This window comes from Aquarana catesbeiana, linkage group LG05 (genome assembly GCF_042186555.1).
Source record: "Aquarana catesbeiana isolate 2022-GZ linkage group LG05, ASM4218655v1, whole genome shotgun sequence".
NCBI lineage: Eukaryota > Metazoa > Chordata > Amphibia > Anura > Ranidae > Aquarana > Aquarana catesbeiana.
Window position 1 is genome coordinate 241,431,953 of NC_133328.1, and position 14,328 is coordinate 241,446,280.

The window sequence follows — 14,328 nt, forward strand, 5'->3', positions numbered from 1 at the left end:
TCCTGAATCGTGTCTCCTGTTGCCACTGTTGCTGTTGGGGGGCTCGATCCATTAATATTGGAAGTTCTGTCCAATTAGGTACTTCAATGGCCTCTGTACGCAGGAAATAGAAAAGGTCATGAAGTTGAGCAGGGTTCCGTAGGTTAAAGCTGCGCCCCCCCTTTTTAACAATTACTGCCAATGGATATCCCCATCTATAAGTGGCACCATTGCGAAGCAAGTAGTCCAGCAAGGGCTTTAACATACGCTGCCCCCCCCCCCTCGTAGTTCAATGGCCCTTCTTGCCATGCTGATCTGAGTATGTCCTCTTTTTCCCTGAAAAAATGCACCCTGCACAGGACATCTTGTGGGTTACTCTGAGCAGGGTTACGGGTAGTGGAGATCTTATGAACTTGGTCCAACTCGATTAGGGTACCTGGGGGGGGGGGGGTGTTCTTCAATATCTGATTTAGAATAGACACCACTCTGTCTCTTAAGGCGGGCCCCTTATCCGCATATTATTCCTCCTACTCCTGTTCCCAGATTCCTCTGATTGTAGTTGTAGCATGACTAGTCACTGCTTTTGCTTATTTAACGCTTCTTCAATACTCTAACCGTGAGTCAGATACATGTTGCTGCTTTTCCAGATTAAGCACTCTATGATTTACCGCCACTACACTGGCGCGTACCTCCTCTACCTGCTCTCTCAATGTACCCGTTATACTGATCAGCAGTTTTTGTATATCTTCTTTGGTAGGAAGAGCCTGAATGAGCTGTCAGATATCTAGCTCACTCTCCTGCTCCTGGATCTGTGTATTACATGCATTATGCGAGCATACTTGTTCCTCCTCACTGGCAGCTACCTGGATAGGTATGGGGGGTTCCATTTCCCTTGCTCCAGCCTGTGCCCCAGTCTGTAGCGTGGAAACGGCTGGCCCCTGTAGAGATATTTCTGGAAGCGGTTCTCTTATTGGAACCATGCTGGTGCTGGCATCCACAGGCTAAATCATATCTCTCCTTACCGTCAAATACCGAGTGATGTAGGAGTGGCTGGGAGTATACGGCACTCCTATGCTCTTTCCTCGGCATGAGTTGTGTGGGGTTCTGAATCTTGACGGTCTGCTAGAGGGTGCACAGCGATACCGCTAAGCTCTGGTCTGCAGCGTTCTCACTCCGCCATCACTCCCCCTGGAAAGCGGAAGTCCAAAAAAAAAACCTGGAGAGCATTCTTGACGAGTGTCGACCTAAACCACAAAATTAACAAAGATAAATTGATATAATGCATGGGGAAAACTAAAACAAATCTGTAGGTAAACTTTTTCAGAAACATATGTGAACACGTGTCCAAAAAAATATCCCAACACTGAAGTCTGTGATAATGATATTACTCAGTTTTTTCATGCGATTTACAGCTTGCAGAGGCCTTCTATATGTGTCACACCTTGTGTTGGATATATGTAAAACACCACAATCAGCTGTTATTCAGTGTTTCCACCTCCTCTAATGCTGGGTACAAACTGGAATTTTTGTTTTCGTTCAACCGAGGGGGCTGAACTGAGAAAAAAACATACACATCCAATGTTAGTGCGGCTATCTCCCCGCTGAGCTATTGTGTTCTGACAGGGGGACTTCTCCCTTGCTAGAACACGCTGATCAGCACTCGCAGCAATTGGCAATGAGCTCTGATCGGATGCTGGTTTCCAGCATGCTTGTTCGACAGAAGCTGGTTGTGAGACCCAGCTTCTGTCAGACGAGGAGTTGTACACACAGGCCAAAAGTCGGACGGTTTCTGCCAAAATGACCAATTGTGGACAATTTCCAGCCTGTGTGTACCCAGCTTAAGAACACAGGGGACTCACCAAAACATAATGACCTCCTATATTTCAATTAGGTTTCTTCATCCAACTTATATTTTTATGTATAATCAGGGGGAGGGTAGCACAAATAATAATTGCATTTATCAAAAAATTAGTTTTTAGTTTTTTGGGTTTTTTTTTATTATACCTTGTTTGCTAGGCCATATGTTTTCACAGATGAGTCCATGGTTTGTATAAACACAGTAAAGCTTTAGCTTAATACAATAAATCATGTGGCTCACTAACCGTAGTAAATTTTAACAGCTTCCAATTGGTATCAGCTTGCAAGCCGATTTAATGTGATTCTAACTCCACTTTGAGGATGATTTTCATTGAGAAAATTTTACATATTGAAAACGTTGTATGTCTTATTAGTACTTTAAGGGGCACGTGATGAAGTATTCAGGTCCACTGGATTATGCTGCTGCCTTTAGGAGATTGAATTCTGAAAAAAAGCTGAAAGAACAGTTCAGTTTAACCCATTCCACTCCTAGCCTGCCTGCCTTTTTTTTTTTTTTTTTTTTTCAGTCTCATAGGAAAATGGACATTTTCTCTCCATTGAGAAAAGAAAAACCTGTTCTTAATTTTTATTAAGATTTCTTTGTTTCATTTAGCAAGTTCTCTTCAGAGCCAAAGGGAGCTCATTTATCAGCGTTATGGATTGGCAGATCTTTTGGCACTGACACAGAGATTGTACCCATGAAGCGATGCAACGTATTGAATCATCTGCAGGGTGCTTTACCAGCATAGGGCCACTGTGCACTCATTTGGTGGAACCCTGTCCCTAAACATCCCTGGATTCTACTTCTCTACCGCTGATGTACCAGTGGGGGGTGCTGCAGGGCCTTCTCTGAACTTCATCTGCGGTAAATAGGGCTTTTTGTTGCAAACATTCTTGGCTTTTCCTTAGGGCCCAACCCACCGGGCTCCGGCTGCAACACTTGTCACACAGCCAGTGGCGGGAAGCAGAGCAGCTCCAGTTTTTATGGCGGGCATCTTTTTTTTTCAGCTTCCCAGGCTCTGAGCCTTTCTGCTCCTGAGTCCCCTCTATGCTGTCCTGTACTGCACAAGTGCACGTCAATTTCTTCAAGCCTGTGCAGGTCTCATTGCCTTCCTGCCATCTCCTCTGCACCTGCATGTATTCCATAATTCTATGGATGTTACCTGGACTCCCTGCTAACTTAGTGACCTGGTCACAGGCTGCATTGGCGGTGACTACCCTTGTGGGCAATTTTTCACTCCATACCTTAGGATGAGACCTCATAAGCTCAAGGGCAGCGGTTCTGGGGGCTTACAGTGTCTCCTCCAAAGGACCTGGCACAGCTTGGATCACCATCTCTTGCTAGATTTGCAGCATATCTGTCTTTTTTTTTTTTTTTTTTTTTTTTTTTTTTTTTTTTTTAATCCTCTCAGTGGTTAGTTCTTCCCCCATTCTACAGTGGATATAGAAAATAATCACCCCCCCCCCCCTTAAAATCGCATTTTGTTGCTTTGCAGTCTGAAATGAAGACACACAGTTTTTGTTTTATCCAGATGTATTTACTCAACTTCAAAGTAAAAGATATAACACCAACTTGTCAGAAAAAAAAATATTTAAAAACAGTTTACCCCCGTGTGTCAGTATTTTGTTGAACCGCGTTTTGCTTTAATTACAGCCTTTAGTCTGACTTTGCAATATTTGCCCACTCTTTGCAGAACTGCTCAAAGGACATTCACCTTTTTTCTCCTTCCACCACTGTGTGGTCATTTTTGCTGTGTACTTTGGGTCATCGTCATGTTGGAAGGTAAACTTTCTTTCCATTGATCACTTTCTAGCAGAGGGTGGCAGATTTTCCTCAAGAATTTAAGGAATTTAACAAAAAATGTTGTATAAGCTAGGACTTAACCCTTGGGTGATTCAGTTGATATCCACTTGGCTAAAGGATACCAGAGTGTGGTTGTAAGTTCATTCAAAACAGAGACCAGTCACTAGTGATGTACCACTGTGTGGTCATTTTTGCTGTGTACTTTGGGTCATCGTCATGTTGGAAGGTAAACCTTCTTTCCATTGACCACTTTCTGGCAAAGGGCGGAAGATTTTCCTTTAAGAATTTGACTATATTTTGCCCCATTTTTCCTTCTAACCTGATAAGTGCTCCAGTCCCTGCTGCAGAGAAACACCCTCATAACAAGACATTACCACCGCCATGCTTTACTGTAGGAATGGTGTTATTTGGATGGTGAGCTGCATTGGATTTCCGCCAGACATATCGTTTGGTGTTATGGTCATATGAGACTAAAATTGAATTATTTGGCCTCAACATCTTTTTTTCCATGTGGACTCAGAATCTTCAAAGTGCGTTTTTGGCAAAGCTCAATCGTGACTGCATGTGGCCTTTCTTGAAGAGTGGCTTCTTTCTTGCGACCCTCCCATACAAGCCTAATTTGTAGACAATTTGTGATATTGTTGTCGCATGCACACAATGACAATGCTTTGTCATAAATTCCTGCAACTGCTTTAGAGTTGCTGCAGGCCTCTTGGTAGCCTCTCTGACCAGTCTCCTCCTGGCTCTTTCATCCAGTTTGGATCGACGTCCTGATCCAGGGAGGGTCTGTGTTGTACCAAATACCTTCCACTTCCTAATAATAGACTTCACTGTGCTTCTAGGCTTTAATAAAGCCTTTGAATTTTTTTTCTATCCATCTTTGGACCAGGGTGGTGCTGTGGACATAGCATATCTTGATTTCAGCAAGGCATTTGATACAGTTCTATATAATCTAACAAAAAATGTTGTATAAGCTAGGACTTAACCCTTGGGTGATTCAGTGGATATCCACTTGGCTAAAGGATACCAGAGTGTGGTTGTAAGTTCATTCAAAACAGAGGCCAGTCACTAGTGATGTACCACAAGGCTCTGTACTAGGTCCTGTTCTATTTAATCTATATGTAATTGATATAACTAAAGAGTTGGTGGGTAAGGTATGTCTTTTTGCTTGTGATACAAAGGTTGATATCCCCTGAGGTGTCTATAACATGGAACATGTTTTGGCGTTGTTGGAAGATTGATCAAAGCGGTGGAAACTACAGTTCAATGTGTCTAAATGTAAAATAATGCATCTAGGGAAAAAACAGTACAAAAGAGTACAACATTGGGGGTACTGTGTTAGCCAGCACTACAGAGAAAAAAGATTTGGGAGTACTTATCTCAGAAATGAGCAAAGAGTGATGCCGAGCAATTCTAGGATGCATCACCAGCAGGAGGAAGGAGGTCCTGATTACCCTATATAGATCTTTAGTGAGACCTCATTTAGAATACTGTGTCCAGTTCTAAAGACCTCCCTTAGAAAAAGATATTGTTAAGCTAGAACGAGTCCAGAGACAGGTAACAAAATTAGTGAAAGGTCTGAGAGATAAAACATTTCAGGAAAGACCTTCAGCAGCTCCTCAACAAGTTCATATGGGCAGCACGCAAACCCTGCATAAAATCAGCCTTACTCAACATCCTGAAAACATATGCTGGACTTGAAGTTCCCAGTCTTAAATTATACTACAAAGCAATGATCCTGAACCCCAGCACAACCTTGGCATCAAATCGAAGCCGCAGGCCCTGCTCAACACCCCTCATCAACTTTAGCAGCAACTTGGTTGGGACCACACCAGACACACTCCTTCCGACCATCAACACAACTATATCAACCTGGAAAGCTATATGTCAAGTCTCGAGAGGGATTCACCCCCACGCACTAATCCAACTCCCACTCTCTGCTCTGCAATGCCTTTCTCCGGACCTCCCCCTACAAAAGTGGATTTCTGCAGGTATCAAAAAAGTAGGGGATCTATACGACTAACACCAGCTCTGAACATTCCAACACATCTCGTTCCTATAGAACAGTGATGGGGAACCTTGGCACCCCAGATGTTTTGGAACTACATTTCCCATGATGCTCAAGCACTCTGCAGTGTAGTTGAGCATCATGGGAAATGTAGTTCCAAAACATCTGGGGTGCCAAGGTTCACCATCACTGCTATAGAACATCCCCAATAAAGACTTCTTTATATACCTGAGAATTCGTCATATCCTATCATCCTCATCTTGTTCCCAGGCCCTTCTAACCAAGGACATAATCACCTCTCTCAACTCCACGTCCAACAAGATCCATGGTATATCCCACATCTACGATCTACTCTCAAAACCAAAGATAGAGGAGAAAAACTTGGCTATGTCTCAATGGGAATCTACCCTGCAAATTCAGGTTCCTACATTTGTATGGTATCATGCTTTTCACTCTTCATCCAGGTTCCCCAGAAAAATTACCCATTGGGAAACGTCAATGAAAATTTTCTACCGCTGGTACTATACCCCTGTAAAATTGGCCCGCATATTACCCAATCCAGGAAATGCTGGAGAATAATGCTCTATTGATGGTCACGTTTTCCACATATGGTGGGAATGCCCTGTTATTGCCCCATTTTGGAGGGTCATCTCCAACCTCATTCAGGATTTTTACAAATGTATCTAATGTGTTATCCCCACAGATGTCCCTATTCGGACTAGGCCTATCGATCTGGCCCTCAAAATTCCACTGTGTTGTCACCCGTGTCCTCAACGCTTCTCATCTCTCCGTTGCCTGCCTCTGGAAAAAAAAAAAACATCCCCACCCCCTCTAGGTATGACTATTGACTTACTTAATGACCACATGAGTATGGAATATCTCTTTGCTAAAACTCTTCTCCAACTAAGCAAATATCAGGACCAATGGCAATTTCGGCAGTCAGACTCCAGAGCAGCATCTTGCTCTTTACTCCTGTATAGACCACATCACATGTCAGGTCCTACCATACAATGTTTGACTCTCGAAACGCACTACCCCCGCCCCCCCCCCCCCCCCCGGACCAAATCAAGCCATCCAGGAATGATACCGCCAGTAATCCTATGATGATAGATGCTCCATTATTCAAACCTGCCTTACCCCTGTTCCCCTTCCCCGCCCCCCACCCTCCCATGCCACCCCCTCTCCCCCTCCTCCTTCGAAACTTGTGATTCTGCATTGTATACTCATTCAGTATTTACATTGTACTTCGTACTGTTTTGTTTACTATTCAGATGTTTTCATTTCTGAAACAATACTGTAGCGGGCCTTCCTCGCTATAGATGACAGTATGTATTCTCTTCGCGAACTGTTCACAATTTTCTCATATATTTCAATAAAAATATTGAAACAAACATATCAAGAAAGACTTGAACTTAATATGCACAGTCTGGAGGAAAGAAGGGAAAGGGGAGAAATTATTAAAATGCTTTAAACACATCAAGGGGATGTGTAAGGTTCAGGAGGGGGCAGTATTTTTTTAATATGAAGCCAAGATCAAGAACACAGAGACACAACTTCAAACTAGCAGGAGGAAAGTTCAAAACATATCCTTGGAAAGTATTTACTGAAAGGGGAGTTGATGCTTGGATTAGACTTCCAGCAGAGGTAGTGAGTCCAACAGTAAGTGGATTCAAACATGCTTGGGATAAAAGATAAATCTATACTCGGAGAAAAATGTTACAAAAAAAATACAAAGATGTGTATAAATGAAGGAAAAAAAAAACAGGGTAGATTTTTGATGGACCACTTGGTCTTTTTTTCTGCTGTCACTTTTCTATGTTTCTATTACATAATGTTCTATTATTATGTACCATCAAAGACAAAAGTTTTGCAAAAGTTATGAAAAATAAATGAATTAAATTATTTTATGCCCATTTAGTTCTGTATCTGTTTATTCTCAACATATTTTGAGTAATTGCTATATAACAAGAAAAGATAAATTTGTTTAATAAGGTTGAGATTGGTTGTATAGTAGCAATGTATGACTGCATGTGTGCTATGTCTTAAATAAGTGTATTTTCTTTATTTAAAGTTTAGCCTTTTGCTTTCCAAGCATTAATGAGCTTTATTTACATTTTCGCAGGCAGTATGCAGTAGCTTGTCTTCAGTGAGGCCAAGACGTCAGTGTTTTGACATTCTTCAGAATGCAATCACCAAGCATCTTGTAAGTGCTCACATTTTTGTTTCAATATATGTAATGTACTTATTTGGAAAAAAAAGTATGTTAACTGTGTGTGTGCACAAGTCCTCTTTTTATTTTCCAATTGTTTTATCTAAGAGTGGGCCAGTAAAAAAGGCAATTTTTTTGTCATATGTGAAAGGCAATTTATGGTTATATGGTCCCTAGCTTTACAGGAATTTTTATTTTATTTTTTATTATATTTGTTCAAAAAAAAAAAAAAAAATATATAAATATATAAATATATATATATATATATATATATATATATATATATATATATATATATATATATATATATATATATATACAAAAACATAACAGTACAGTAGCATCAACAATGTAGTTAACAATACAACTAATAGAAACAATATACACCTGCGAGTAGTACCTCATTCTCCTCATCCCACAATCAAAGATAACTTCGTAAGACTGAAGCAACGTAAACCCAAATCCTCATGTCTATTGGAGGACAATTGTAAGGAAGGATATCCCATAAACTTAAGTAAAACTCTGGCCTAGAAGGTAGTGTAGTTGAAACACAATATAGTGTAAATCATTATCCACAGGGAACAGTGCCCTCAAATACAGCCATTCGGAGACTGTAAGAGCAGAATGAATAAAGCCCCCTCCATACTTTGGCGAAACTTAGGTGATACCCCTCTATTTGAGTAGGTTGCTTTATAAAGAGGTAGAACCTTATTCACCAGTGATTTCCAAGTCACCAGGGTTTGTGCCCAGGCTTTTTTCCAGGACAGAATAATAATAATTTTTTAAGTAATAGTGTAAGCAAGGTGTGGATAGCCCGAGTAGAAGATATATCGTTGATCAGATTTAAAAGGCAAAACCTAATTGATGAGTTTAAAGGTATAGTATTGACAGACACAAGTTAGAACGTCAACCTAATATTGCTGGATAGCCGAACAATCCCAGAAGTTTTACAGAATTTACCATCTGTAATCTTCTCTGGTTTTGGAATGCTAGAAGAAACCTAATATATGAATATCTTGAGGCTCATAGTTGATATTGTTGTACCATTGCCATATACCAAACAGGTTTAATTTATCTGCTTATGTGTGATGATCAGACGTACAAATAGCTGAGAGCATGTTTGTTACTTTAAAATGCTATTTTGATATTTTACTTGCTTTTACAATATACATTTCATTAGGCAGTTCTGCTGATGGTTTAGTTGACTGACATGCTTTAGGGAAAAGGAATAGTTGTGTTTGATTTGAAACATTTGAACCCCTCTGGTTAGAGGACTTTTACATTTTTTTTTTAATTGAATACATTTACAATTCAAATATTTTAAACCACTGCTTTGTAGAAATAAGGAACAGACCAGGTATATAACTTAAGAGTTAGATTGTTAATAAATAAAATAAATATACATTCTGTTAGGGGTCCTTGTTCATAATTTGCAGCAGTTTGACTGATTTCTATAATGTTCCACTATGCACCATAGTTCTGACCTTGTTTTTTCTTTTAAAATGTATATATTGTATATACAGAATATGGTGTTTCTGCAGTAGATAGTTACAGTGGCATCAACATCAGTCCAAGTTTTTATGTCATAATTTTTTTGTATCATATTTGATTCACCAAAATAACCCATTCGTGTGCACATCTATTTTTTTTTTTCTGCGTTTAATGAACATTTAGATACATAACAATTTTTATTATTTATTTTATGAGTTATTTTTGAATGGCTCCAACCCAGCTCTGCTGAATAAATGCATCATAGAACATAATTTTTCAAACCAAACTAGTTTCCCAGAACAAAAAGTCTGCAGGATTTTTTGTGTTTCTTTCAGAAGACATGAAAATAAAGGCTCCTGGACCTTTCACTACTGGTGGAGGAAGCTTTTGGAGAAAGTGTGCCATAATGTGCAAGTGTACTATGCTGTCATGTTAATTTGTGCACTTGTCAACCCGACTTGGGCTGGCCCTAGAGGGCTGATCTAAAATACCAAATGGATTACCCCATCCGCCCTTGCGAGGTGGATCCAGGAATTCTTCCATTGTGCCATTGTATTCTACCAGCGGAACTCCTCCAACAGTCCCATTTGACAGAAGTCAATTGTAAGGTGAACTGTCAAGTGGAAATGGTCATAGATGGATTGAGATTTGGCCAGTCTCTGCTGAATCAGACAAATCTCGATCCATCTATGGGCAGCTTTAAATCCCAAGTTTAATTGCATTTTTTTTTAAATCAGAATGAAAGACATACTCTTTGAATGAGACGTGTCCCTCATGCTCACTTGGTTGAACTCTCCCATTCTCTGCCCCCACCCCCCAACACCATACCTCCACTGTGGTAATCTTCTGGTGCTGGGGGAGTTAATAGGAACCCGGTAGACCTTTTGATGGGTACTGGTCAAGAGTGTGGACTATATTAGCCCTTTCCACCCCACTCCATAGAAGCTGTACTATAGCTTCCAGCAGTGAAAAGCGCTCCACAAATAAAGAACTTTGATTATATTTTGCCGTAAATATATAGGGGTGCTCAAATTCTGTAAACTTTGCATTGGGAAAAATGAAAGTAAATGTTTTTTGTTTTTTTTTTTACTATTCACAATAAAAAAAGGATATGGGAAAAAAAAACTCTGGGATTCCAGGGGGTTTAGGGAAAAAAGGCCTGGGGCACAGTTAGCTTTGTCAGTAGAATGTTAAGTTACAGTAACAGTACAATGCCTGCTTGTACGTGCTCCTAGTTCTGAGACTGCACTGACAGCTGCAGGCCCCCCACTAATGATTAGGAAGCAATTAATGGTGTTCACCGTCATCTTGTCACCATGACCGCCAATCATGATGCTCACATAGTTTATTTACTTTCCGGCTACACCCCTCACATTTTTGTAAATATTTTATTATATCTTTTCATGTGACAACACTGAAGAATCGACAGTTTGCTACAATGTAAAGTAGTAAGTGCACAGCTTGTATAACAGTGTACATTTGCTGTCCCCTCAAAATAACTCGACACACAGCCATTTAATGTCTAAACTGCTGGCAACAAAAATGAATACACCCCTAAGTGAAAATATCCAAATTGGGCCCAATTAGCCATTTTCCCTACCTGGTGTCATGTGACCTGTTAGTGTTACAAGGTCTCGGGTGTAAGACCTTTGGGGAGGGGAGGAGTCTGCAAATGGCGCCGGAAGGTTGCACGCTGTGAGGTCTCCATGACCTCTCCTCCTGCCTCGAGATGAAGGAGCGCTGTTAGCTGCCCCCCCGGTCCCCATTGCCCAGTACCTCCATACCTTTCTGCTGTAGTGCCTGTCCCTCTGCTCATCCCTTCATATCTGCGGAAGAAAGAGAAGATCCAGCCGTTGGCTGCTGTCGGCGTCTTTCCAGAGCAGATTACCTCTTTGGAGGTGTTTTTTTTTTTTTCCTTTCAATTTCGCCCCTGCCTGATTTGTACTAAATGAAGGGTAACAAAAAGTGCCGGAGCAATAGAAAATCACCCCGGACCAGTTTGGGCCCCAGTCCTAGCCCCGACCCTGGCCCCATGAACAGATATCTAGCTCAAAGGAATGGAGGGGAAAAGAGACAACAAAAGCATAAAAAGGCTGACAGACAGATAACGAAAAGAAGTATAAAAAAGGGCCAAAATAAGATAACAATGGAAAACAGCTTACTCTCAGAATCCAGAATGGAACAAGATCTAGAAGCTGGAGGTGGAAGAGAAGGGGGGAGGAAGAAGATCAGCACATAACACAACTACCAACAAAATCTGATATGGAAAAATATGTTTGCGGCCCTGGAAAGTTCTCTGAAGGTACAGATAACAACAATACATAAAGATTTGGGTCATATGCTGTCAAGAATGGAAGAAGTGGAGGTTAAAGCAGACTCTCACTCAAAAATGATAAAAGAACTGAGAGGAGAAATCTACTATAAAAAAACAACAGGAACAGATGTACAAAATAGAAGACCAGGAAAACAGAGAACGAAGGAAAAACTTGAGAATAAGAGGTCTTCCTGAGTCCACACAAGAAGAAAATTTAACAGAAATAATGAACAAGATTCTTAACCCCATCCTGGGGAAAGAAGACACCAATATAATAGAAAGAGTTCACAGAATAAGAAGACCCCAAGGGATACCAACAGAGAAACCGAGAGACATAATCGTTCGTCTCAGAAATTGGGAAGAAAAAAAATCAAATTTGGGTGAATTTGAAGAGAAGACCACCAATCAATTATGTAGGAAATACACTACAAATCTTCCAAGATTTATCACAAGAAACGCTAAAAAGAGGAAGGAAGTTAAGACCTCTACTGAAAATCCTCCAAGAACAGGAAATACCGTATAACTGGGGTTTCCCTGGATGCCTGATCGCAAGAAGAAATGGAAGAAGTACTACATTAAGATTTATAGAAGAGATTCCGGACTTCTGTAATAACTTAGAAATCCCGATACCAGAAGATCTCAGGAATATGGGAACTAGGCAAGAACAAGCAATGACACAAGATCTAACACAATGGCAATCGAGCTGAAGATCTCTTCCGCATTAAACAGTACCATAGACTGAAATCAAATGGAGTCTAAGAAAACAAAACAAAACAAAGTTATAGAATTATAATGCTAGGACTTCTTAACCTTACCGCTTGAGGAGGAGGGGGGGGGTGTGGGGAATGGGACAATGGCGGAGGTAGGAGGTGGGAGGAGAGGTCTCGGACCTACAGTGTGCATAGGGGGTCTTTTCTTTCTTGAATAAAGGAGAGGGGGGCCCAGTGCGCCTCATAGATATCCACCTCGGTAGTAGAGAGCAGAGGGAACTAGGTGTACCCCACAAAATAAAAATATAATTCTATTCTGCTCTCAGGACCATGAGGTCAAATCACCAACATCAAAAAGGGAGGTAGGGGACGAGAGGGAAGAGGGGAATTAGAAAACTAAACGGGAGGGAGGATAGGGGAGGGTATAGGACTGCCTTACCAGTGAAAATACCGTTGTTTCAACGACCTCTTGGTTGGAGGAGCCTGTCTGGCTGCTGGCTCTCAGGTGGGGGCCCCCCCGTGTCTTTCGGGGGGTCGGTTCTCCTGTGGGGGGCGTATGCAGGCAATTATAAACGCAGGTGGCAGGATTAAACAAAGTTAAAATTCTGACATACAATGCCCGAGGTTTGAAAAAAAAAAAGACGTACAATCTTGAGGGAACTGGAAAGACTAAAAGTCGATATAATCTTTTTCCAGGAGACACACATAACGCAAGACTCAAACGTGAGAATATATTTAAAAAACATCCCCAAATGGTATTACGGTGATTCACCAATCAGAAGATCAAAAGGGGTCGCAATAGGCTTTGGTAAAAAGATTGGATTTATTGTCGAAAAAATAAAAGCCGATCCAGAAGGACGTTTTCTCTTCCTTGTAGGTACTATAACAGGGTATAAGGTACACATTTGCAAATATTTATTGCCCTAACAAAAACCCTAAAAATTTTTTAGCTGAGAAACTGACAGACTTATATTAATTTAAACAGGGCAAAATAATAGTAGCGGGCGACTTTAACTTCACTTTGGACCACAACCTAGACTCTATGTCTACAGTACCAGACAGAGATAGAAATCAACTAAGGAAAATTTAAAAAAAACTTCACGATTTACAACTAGTAGACGTATGGAGAATATGGCACCCAGGCACAAAAGATTACACTTATTTTTCAACAGTCCATAAAATATATACTAGATTGGATTACATCTTGCTGGAACATAGACTACTAGAGGAAGTACTGGAGATAGAAATTGAAACAACAGCACTATCAGATCATTTCCCGGTCGTTTTGCAGATAAATCTACAGGGAGAGCCTATAGGAAGAAATACATGGCGACTTAACGAAAAGCTTTTGGATGATGGAGATATTGAAAAAATCATAAAAGATGAGATCGAAGGATATTTCCGAGAAAACGATACCCCTGACCTTTCAAGAGCAACTCTATGGGAGGCACACAAATCAGTCATAAGGGGAAAATTAATATCCATAGGAGCAAGTAGGAAGAAGGAAAAGGGAAAGAATATGCTGAAACTTCAAAAGGAAATCCATAATCTGGAACAAAGCCATAAAAAGGAAACTAAAAAAATAAATATATTGGGCCCTGATTCTAAAAAGAGAACAACTAAAGGAAATGTTGGAAAAGGAAGATAGAAAGGAAATCAATAGGGTAGTAAGCGAGAGATTTAAGATGGGTAATAAAGCAGGAAAGTACCTTGCGAATCTCCTAAGGAAAAAGAAGACCTTAAATTATATAGAGAAGATAAAAAACGAAAAAGTTGAGATAAAGAACAAAACTACGGAAATAGCACAAGCTTTCGCACAATATTATAGTTCTTTGTATACAATAAAAAAACAAGAAACAACCCAACAAATGGAAAGCAGAAAGAAGCAGATCCTAAAGTATTTAGAAAAAGCAAATCTTCCAAAAATTGAACCGGAGACCTTAAAGGACCTAGAAA

General features: G+C 40.4%; 1 protein-coding gene across 1 annotated transcript in view; it reads left to right on the forward strand.

The window, feature by feature from the left end:
* The window catches only part of TEX10 (testis expressed 10), a 206,033-nt gene that overhangs the window by 172,269 nt on the left and 19,436 nt on the right, over positions 1–14,328 (forward strand). The window contains exon 11 of the mRNA XM_073630641.1: positions 7,771–7,851. Within this exon, the coding sequence (XP_073486742.1) occupies positions 7,771–7,851 (81 nt within the window). The remainder of the gene's footprint in view (positions 1–7,770; positions 7,852–14,328) is intronic.